At 45.2% G+C, this 9,763-nt stretch overlaps 1 protein-coding gene across 2 annotated transcripts; it reads left to right on the top strand.

The window, feature by feature from the left end:
- The first annotated feature begins 1,171 nt into the window (after positions 1-1,171).
- LOC142568125 (uncharacterized) lies at positions 1,172-9,575 on the top strand. Of its 2 annotated transcripts, XM_075678194.1 has the most exons (6): positions 1,172-1,817; positions 1,951-2,036; positions 2,826-2,918; positions 4,437-4,484; positions 8,072-8,119; positions 9,479-9,575. In XM_075678194.1, the coding sequence occupies exons 1-6, from the start codon at positions 1,700-1,702 to the stop codon at positions 9,554-9,556; spliced, it is 471 nt and encodes a 156-aa protein (XP_075534309.1). In that variant the 5' UTR covers positions 1,172-1,699; the 3' UTR covers positions 9,557-9,575. The 2 variants fall into 2 exon arrangements, with proteins under 2 accessions (XP_075534309.1, XP_075534310.1); XM_075678195.1 differs by lacking the exon at positions 4,437-4,484.
- The last annotated feature ends 188 nt before the right edge of the window (positions 9,576-9,763 follow it).

Below are 9,763 nucleotides of genomic sequence, written 5' to 3'. Positions count from 1 at the left end.
AGAGACAATAAAGTATCCTCAACAACAGGAATCGAGACTTTTTCGTTCTTAGTTTGCTTAGAAATACAATTACAATAAGGAAGCGGACAGCAAGCAGTTTCATTCATTCATTCATTCATTCATTCATTCATTCATTCATTCATTCATTCATTCATTTTTCGGAAGGGGCGGACGGACGGACGGACGTGTTCCGTGTCATGCGCTCAAGAAAAAATCGCCTACATAGTACAAACGCATGCATATATTGAGTGCATACACAAACAAATTCCCTGTCTCTAGGACGATTATCTTGCTCACATGTGTGTTAGCATCAGTAGAAATTGAAACGCGATAAGGATTGATTTTATGAGAACTCTTGTCGGGTGTAATCTCATATATGTATAGCAGTAGGATGCCCAATCACTTCCGCAGCCAGTTTCGAAGCATGCTGCAGTTTCGTACGTACGTTTACGGAGCCTTGAGTAAGTCACCGTTAAAAGTCGGAATGAACCTGGTGAACGCAACATAACATATTCCGGATGATTACAAACTTGGTGAATGCAGCCACGTTAACACGTCTTTGACAAGCTAAAAAACCAACGATGTCATTACATGGATGAATATTGACTCGGTGTGCGCCTATATTGGGGATCTCGCATCACGACAAAAAGAACGAGGGCTGGCTTATTCGTCTTGTCGGAAGCAAGTACTACGTGCACGCCTTATATTAAGTGAATGCCTGTGTGTTCCTGCTATAGCGCCTGTTTCTAGGAAATTTGCAAGTCGCTATAGCGGCCTTCGTTCCCGGCCAGCAGTCGCAAGAAGCGCCTGGTACGCATGTTCGTATTAAGCGCGCTCGTAGATGCCGTGAAACATATACTTTGCGGCTTGTGAGAGGCCCAGTTCGTGCCAAATATAGCTAATTTTATTAACTTGGTGCGTCTGCGGCGCCGCTAGAACAACTGTTTCGTACGGGCGTTTCGTAGAATATTTAGTAAAAGGAAATCCGTGACCAGCCGCATCTGTACCCTTCTCAGAGTGCCGACAGCGAGAGAGAGAAAAAGAAAAAAGAGTTGTTTTTCTTTGTGTAGCAACACGTGCTGTGATCTCGCAAGAAAACTTGAGAAGTAAAATTGACTCTCGTTGCAATCTCTCTTTTCGGTTGCCCCAGTCGCGAAGGGTCCGCTGAAGTCATCGCATATCTTCTTGGGTACGGTCAAGCAAATGTGTTTCCTCCCTTGCATGAACGCAGCATTCTGAAATGAGCGCGGCGCATTTCGCGGTCACCGTTTTCCGAGCGCGTCCGTACATCCGGTCACCGTGAGAAGTTCGTCGACTGAGAAGGATTTGCCGCAGCTCATCGACAGCGAGGCGAAACGTACTGCGTCATTCTAAGTGTGTGCGCCAGGGCTACAGATAGTCTTTCTCTCAGTATAAGGGCACTTAATTGGTGCTGCAAGATAAGCGCAACTGTGGATCCGTGACTAGACATTCCAGTGTCCGTGGTTCCACACGTGGCCCTTCTGAGCTGTTCTTCATCGTGCGTGCGATAGCAGGGCAACAGAGCTAAGTTTCGCGCTTATTCCCTAATAGAATACCGTTAGCTTAAGCAAAACGTTACAAATATAAATAAAAAGGAACGAAAAGGATAAGAGTAAGTGCGACGCACGTAACAACGCGAGAGAGTCGCCTTGGAACGCAGAAGGGAGCCGAGACCGTCATGGCGACGAAGATTGTCCTGCACGCCGTATTACTCTGCATCGTATCATCTGGCCCTGGGATTTCGCTACCGTATCCGTGGTCAAATGAGCAAGAACTTAAGGAAATGTGCAAGAAGGGTAAGTTGGTTTACAACCTCTGCAGGAGAAATTCGTTACGTCTAGCCAAGCGCTCGGAAAACAACCCGCGCAATTTCCGACAGCTCTCTTCATTCCGCCTACCCCCCCCCCTCCCCCTCTCATTTTGCCGCAGTGGTCGACCGATCCGCAACGTGTGACGAGGTAGTGGCGAGAAGCGAGACGTTCAAAAAGAATAAAGGGAAGTACAGGCCATTATTGGTAAGTGGACGTGTCCATTGGCTAGAAACTAAGGGTAAGTGAACGCGAAGACAAAGCAAAAGAAATGTCAGCCGCGGTGACGACCTAATAATTCAGTACAAGTTACGTTACCAATCTGAACTGCAAGTGCCTTGTTTTCCTCCGACCTCCAAAACGCGAGCGGTTTTCAACAGGCAATCGATATTGAAAGAAGCTCGCTTGACCGTGACGTAAAGGAAATGAGTGAACGTAATTGGCTGGCGCACCTACACGATAGTGGTCTTTGAGTGCGAGAGCGGCGTCTTCACAACTGCAGTTCGATAGGCCCTGACAGCATCAGTAATGCATGCGGTTTGCTACCGTGCGCGCGGACACGGCGAATTGGGTGTGGCGAACCGAAAGGCATGCCAGGAAGACGAAAAATTGCACGACCGAGTAAGGAAGTAGCGCGCAGCATAACCGCCAACTTCCTCACACACAGAGAGAGAAATCGAAGAAATGAAAGACGGGGAAGTTCACCAGACGCATGTCCGGTCTGTTACCCTGCGCTGGGTTGAGGAGATACCGTGACGAACAGATAACTTTTTCGCAGGCGCTATCTCGCTCTCAGGCAGGCTCCTTTGCGCCTCTAATGCCACCAGGTGTATCTATGCTTTCACATAGATAGATAGATAGATAGATAGATAGATAGATAGATAGATAGATAGATAGATAGATAGATAGATAGATAGATAGATAGATAGATAGATAGATAGATAGATGCGTGGATGGAGCGAAGGTTAATTTTTATTATTTACGCTTGCTTTCCAGCCCCGACAGACATTCGGGGGAGCTGTACTGGAGTGCGTAGAGAGCACGTTGTCCGTAGCAGACATGTACAAAGTTTGCGATGAAGCAGAGACGGTAAGCATTCTGCGGGGTTCGACGTTAAAATCACGTTTGTAAAGTTGTCCTTGTCGCGACACGTTCGCGACTAGTGGCACCTCACACGGCACGATGCATCTTGTAGGGAAATTCGAAAAATGGATCCAATTAATAAAGAAAGGTCGCAACATTTCCTAGAACAGCCACGTACTAAATGAAAGTAAATAAGCTAATACAGCTCAAATTAGTTTAATCTTTCGTGTCCTTTAAGGACGTTGCGCACTAAAACATCAAATTTAAAGCCGCGAGCAAAATTGAATGAAATGATGTTAAGCGTGTCGCAGAGTAACGCATATCACGTGTTCCTACAAGCGATGACGTTAACCGTATACTATATAGCAAATTAAAGGCACTACGAAGGGTAACGTTGCATCAAGGCTATTACTAAATTATGCTTCTTTTCGGAATCTGCGATCATCTTCCAGACGAAGATTGGAGATACAGAAAAGACGCGAAACTTAAACACAGTGAAAAGACTGTCTTTCCGTGTAAGTCGAGTGATGAAGCCGGCGTGACATTCGAGCTACAGTTGGGTGCAGAGCTACTGTTCACATAAATGGCGATTAATGGAAATAAGTATGGAAGTGCGTAGGCCACGTCATGCGTAGAGGAGACAATCTGAGAAAAACAGAACTGCTGCAAAGGGAAGCGCGGTCGAGGGAGACAGATAGATATAAGGTGGCGTGAAGTGATGCATGACGTGGAATCAGCTGAGGCGAAACAGGAGCAATTAGGCATCACTGGATCGCAGATTTGACATAAAAGAAGGCGACTGTGATGACGATGATTGATGGTGGTGAGGGTGAAAGTTATTTTCATTCTAAGCAACTATTTCACGCTGCTCAGTTGTGAATGTGTAATTACAAAGCTAGCGTTAGGACGACACCATGACAGTTGGTAATGATATGCTGCTGTGCCCTATCACTTCAACCCTTACAGGACATGCTGTCGCTACATTAGATAGGTTTAGCGTGTCTGCTATTCCGGCAAACGGGGGCGTTTTGGCGGATTATCGGATGATCGGGAGCGTAAACGTGAGCGGCTGGAACGGTGTGGCCGCCTGGTGTTTTAGGGCTAAACCAGACAAACACAGATCGAAAATTGCAGTAACCTACTTTATTCTGCTTCGCTGCTGGTGCAAATTTTCGGCAGCGACGTAATTGGTTCACAACTACGCCGCTGTCAAAAACTTACACCCCAACTAAGAAGAATATAGTAATTGGCTCTGTGTTTAGGTGGTTGAGCTTTGCACCACCAGCTGGCGCCACTAATCTGGCCGCTCACGTTTACGCCTCCGCTGATCCGACAAACCGCCCGCGCTTGCCGGAATACCGGACGTACTAAAATTCTCTAAATTGTCGTTATCATTGCTGTGGTTACCATTGTCGATATCCATGTCATTGTCCTAATAGTCAGCCGGGCTGGTGATGGTTACCACAAGTATTTCTTTGCCTTTCCTTTTCCTTTCCTTTTTTCATTGTTTTTCTCTTCTTTAAGTTTAAAAAGGCATTGCAGTGCTACAGGGAAGTTATCATGGACTTCACGGTAAGACTGAGGCCTATTTCTGTGTTATTGCATTTGCTGTTTTCGCAATATTTGTTACGCTTAAACCTCGATGTACACAGGACGCAGTGAGGTCAGAATTTTGTACGTTGTATTGAATACATACAGATCAAACGGTGCGGGTGAATGCATTTACAGAAACGTGCTCCTAGCACATTCTCTGTCAGGACTTACGTTCCCATGAAGGAGATTCAAATATTCACGCGCAAAAGGCACTATGTGCTGCTTGAGGTTTCCACCTGTTCATGTGCTGCCGATGGTTGGCACAATCTCCGAAAACACCTATTATGTGCGCCTGATGACAAAAATGAATGTAAGAGTTCATTTATGAAGAAGGCATGCAAACTATGTTCTTATTTTGTAATGGGCTTCAAAATTTCCAAGCAAACAAAGCAACAAAACATGCGTCGATGTTGTCTATACCGACAAGTCCTGCTATATATACGTTTCATTATAGAAGTGGAACGCGACCGCAAATAAAACTTGGCGAATCATATTTTCGGTTCAGTTCGTTCTGTTCAATCTGGCTGTGCCAATTTCTTTCATTTCAATATAAAGCGGCTCGGACTGTATTTCCCTGCGCAAGAGACGTTTTATCCGTGAGGGCAAAAATTATTTCCTCGAATCTATTCCCGCGATCGGAACAGTTGCGTAATCAGAGTCGGCAGTCGCTCAAACTGGTGAAAAATAAACACGTGGGGTCAGTCAAGCCAGTGCCATTTAACATTCGCCTCTCGCTTCCACCTGTGAATAAGCACCGCAACTTCCAAGTAAACGCCCGCCAAGCGCATTGCTTCCTGGGCATTAAGTGCGGCGAACACAATCACGCCCAAAGCGAGTGTATCCTTTCAATATTAAATCTCTTAGGAGCGATTTTCCGCTTGTGGTGCGCATAACTGCAACGAAATTTCGGACGGCGTAAGAACGCATAGTTTCAAATACTGTGCATACATACAGCCCATGTGCGACATTTTAGATTCGAAATTTAAGTTAAATGCTGGCATTTTACTTGCCAGAACGATGATACGACTATGAGGCACGCCGCAGTGGGGGACTCCGGATTAATTTGGCCAGCTGGCGTTCTTTAGTCGGCGTCCAATGCACGGTACAAGGATGTTTCTTTTGTTTTATTTCGCCTCCCATCGAAACGGGGCCGCCACGGCCGGGATTAGATCCCGCGCACTCGGTCTCAGCGGCGCAACACCGAAGCAGCTGCACCGCCCCGGCGGGTTGACATGAAATGCGAATGGGTGTGTCACGAAAATCTCGCGAGTATAGACTTTTTTGATGCCAAAACTGAAGAGAATGCAGGCATAACAGCTCGCCGGAAGTGACGCAGGACCAAGACCGCGCAGCTCGTCGGCGGGGCCTGCTAGGGTGGCAGGGGGGGGGGGGGGGGGGGGACTTGGAGGAAGGAAAACCAAAGTAGGGGCGCTGACTCTTTGTGAAGCTAACTGACTCCGGCAGCTGGCGTTGCCCCGCCATCTCGTCATGCCAGATTCTCTTCTCTTGTTTACATTCAATTGCGAGACAAAACTATCATCATCAACAATGGCTCGCGCCACTGCTCGCGCGTTCGTGGTTGCAGTCTTCCCAGCTGGCTCCGATGCCGCTCATCATGCCAGCGTTCCCGTACTGCCTCCTCCCTCTGCGAAGGCGCTGACGGCAATGGCCCACTGCCAGTCGGTGCGGTCACTTCGGTCTCGAATTCTTCGTCTCAATACATCGCGATAGGAAAAAAAAAACGAATGTATATAACGAATGTATGACACGAATGAGCGAGAATGCATAAAATTAAGAGTGCGTTCGTGCGTGCCTTTCGTCATGATGACCATCGATGAAGACAACAAATGCGTTCGTAACTTTGTTCAAAATTATGTGGCACCTCTGTGTCGTGTTCTGCACAGCTTCGCTGATCATCCACCTTCACAGAGTGGAGTGGCTCATGGTTTTTTGTACATTGCCGGAAATCAGAAAGTTTAAGGAACATAGAAGCGCGAAGTTTGCAAGTCGGTAACTCTGCCCCGAAAACAGATATCCTAGTTCTGTCAACTGCACCTGTTAGTGTATATCAGGCGCGCAAATTGGTCATACGAATTAATAGTTTAAGTAAAAGAGCTACAACGCTTAGAATTTTTTTTTTTTTGCAAAATCCCTACTCAGAAATTTATGGTATATTTCGAGCGGCCAGTCGCGCGGCAATACTGCGCGTATTCGCGGGCTTCTTTCACGCTACAGGAAGAACACTTTTATGCAGCACGAACTGAGTCACAGAAAGCTGTATCGGAAGTTTTTCATGCCTCTCTACAATTTTCCCTTGCACACGTTTAATCTAATTCTAATAATCGAGAAGCTGATTAATTAACTAAGACTAATCGTGTAATTAGGCGGTATGGAAAAAATAATAATTTCAGTATCTCCAAGCGACAGCAACAACGCAACCTTGGTTCGGTCCAGCAACGTGGCATTTGCACATTTTTAAAGTTTGAAGCAACTTACGCAAAACACCTCGTAAAGCAGAAAACTGTTACCACGTCAGCGAAAACCGCAGTGGACTTCTCTTCTTCTCTTAATATTTCCTTCCCCTTTTTTCTTTCCCCAGTGTAGAGCAGCCAACCGGGCTTAGTCCTGGTTAAGCTCCCTGCCTTTCATTTGTCACCTTTTCTCTCTCTCTCTCTCTCTCTCTCTCTCTCTTGATATTGAGCTTTCACTTTTAGACTGAAGCTTTTTTTTTTTTTAATCCGCCGCGATTCCATCGACAGCCCGCACAAGGGAGCGCACAAAATGTCGACGAGTAACCCCTGGGTACTTTAGCACGCTTGAATCGCAACATTTGCTATAAACTTGCGTTGTGATGTCAGTCTCTCTGAAGAGCGCGCGCCACCATAAACAAACAAAAGAGGACCGCATGAGAGTTACAGATACGTCAATAATGACTATAACATGCAATAGAAATAATAGAAAAGAAAGAGAAGTCGCAAAACCTAATACAGAGGTGTTGTCAACCACGAGATTTTTCTATGGCAGGAAAGATTCGTACGAAATCGACTACGCGAAGAGGCATGCCTACATTGCGGTTGACACGAGAACTAAAATGATATAAACAACTGTAAATAACTGTAATGCACTATCAGATGAAGGAGAAAAAAAAAGAACTATATATGTTCTGGACCAAAAAGCGTCTCTCAAAACTTTCAACTATACAAGAAAACAAACTTTCAAATATACAAGAAAACAAAGTTTTCTTGTATAGCGCAGCCTTTAATTTATATGCGTGTCGGTGGTTTGCTTCTCTATTTAAGTGTTACGTAAATAAATGTTTTACGGCGACGTCATTCCCGTTTTTTTCTTTCGCACTTGCTCGCACCGAAGCGCGACATGCAGTGTAGACACCTACCTGTTTAGCGCCAGTCTGATCCGTCACAGCGTCGTCAGATATCGCCACCCCTATGACCACCGCTACCATAGTGGCGCGTTGACGGTAGTTTTGTGACTGGGATATCTGTTTGACGGGTTAAATCACTTTGATACACCATTACGGTTGATTACGTTGCTTTAATTCTGTGCAGCCTCCAGAGGCCGTGGAAGTTGTTGAGGAACTGGTCTCAGTATATGAGGTGAGGTCTCCGCTGATTTCCGCACTCCTATATATTCTCGTTCCACGTGTGGTTATACAGCTATAACTTGACTTTTTTTGTTTTTGCACCTATCTTCCACTTGCACAAATGGAACGGGGTCCCACAGGGTAAAGCCGCAAGATATGTCAAACGGCATTTAGTATAATTGAGATACTTACTTTTTATATACAAATAACTATATATAACCGTGTCGAACTGCGTTCCAGACAAACAGATATAGTGTTATATATATATATATATATATATATATATATATATATATATATTTGAAATTAAAAAGTATTTGCAGAAGTTCTGCATAATTAGTTAAAACTTGAGTAAAACGATGAGACGTATATATAAAATATTCAAGTGATCGTTATTGTTTTAAAAGCGCGTGGTCATGTAGGTTAGCTACCCTACACTAGGGGACAGGGGCAATAGAACGAAGAGAGAGAGAGAGAGCACTACCTGCGCACACACTTGAAGATGCGCACCGAGCCTGTAAACGGTCGCAGAGATCTGTCGACTTGATTTACCCTAGCAATGCCCTCGTTGCTTTCTGCACCAGGCGCTCACGGGCGCGGTCCAGGGGCCTTTCAGTTCCGAAGACGGCCTTCAGTCTAGCCAGTTTATGTAACTATAACGATAGACATTTGAAATGGAGTGTATGCCAGTAAGAGAGCACTCCGAATGGTATCGCGAATACATAATCGGGCTAGCGTGTGCGTGTGTCTGTGTTTGCATATAGGCTTCCTTGATGTGTGAGTATAGTTTTTGTTTGGTGTGCGTCTATGCAAACAGCATCGTCATTCGCGATGACGTCACTGTGATCGGGATTCGTAGATTAACCTGTACACTAATCCCTTAACCTTGTAATGTCCAAACATAGTTGCCTATCAAATTAGAACCGCTTTTTTTTTCTTTCCACGAGGAGCAAAATCCGTAAACGTGAATGAAACAATATCTAATTAATATCTTTATTAGTGTAGTAAATAATAGATCAGGAATCAGTCAAAACTCACTCCAGCGTTTGAGAAACGCCACAGTAGGCTGTGCGTGATGTTTCGCACGATTCTATCCAAATATTGAGGCGTTAAAGTAAGCGTAGCAAAAACTGATACCTCGGACATTATAGCGCTAAGTTCGTGACCCTACACAGTCCTAGCGCAGCTTTGCGACGTGAAATTTCATCGTAAGCTGTTACATGCAGAGCTTTATTAGGATATTGTACATAATTAGGTTTGGGCTCGTTTAATGGAAGAAAACAAAAGCGAAGGCATGATGTGATAGTTGAAAAGATTCCATTTTTATGCACAAAGTGATCCAACGCGCTCATCGCTATTTTTGGCATTTCAGAACTGCATGGTCAGCTTATTCAATTCTTCGATGACAACTACGACGGCGCCTACCGGCGGGTCAACAAAGCCAAAATAAAGTTCTAGTATGAAACGTGCCCGCCACGCTTTTCTACGAACCCCCTTTTATTCTTGGGGGGTTACTTTTTCTGAACGTGTACAAGGGACGACTGCTTTATGCATGAACTGGGCGCGAGACTTTCGGGCTACGAATGCAACCTCTCTAATACACCCTTGTATCTGCTCCCTTCCTCGTACTATTGTAAATCAAACTCTGGTGAAGAAA

This window comes from Dermacentor variabilis, unplaced genomic scaffold (genome assembly GCF_050947875.1).
Source record: "Dermacentor variabilis isolate Ectoservices unplaced genomic scaffold, ASM5094787v1 scaffold_17, whole genome shotgun sequence".
Taxonomy (NCBI): domain Eukaryota; kingdom Metazoa; phylum Arthropoda; class Arachnida; order Ixodida; family Ixodidae; genus Dermacentor; species Dermacentor variabilis.
The sequence above is the reverse complement of the archived record's forward strand: the minus strand, read 5'-3'. Positions and strand labels throughout refer to the sequence as shown.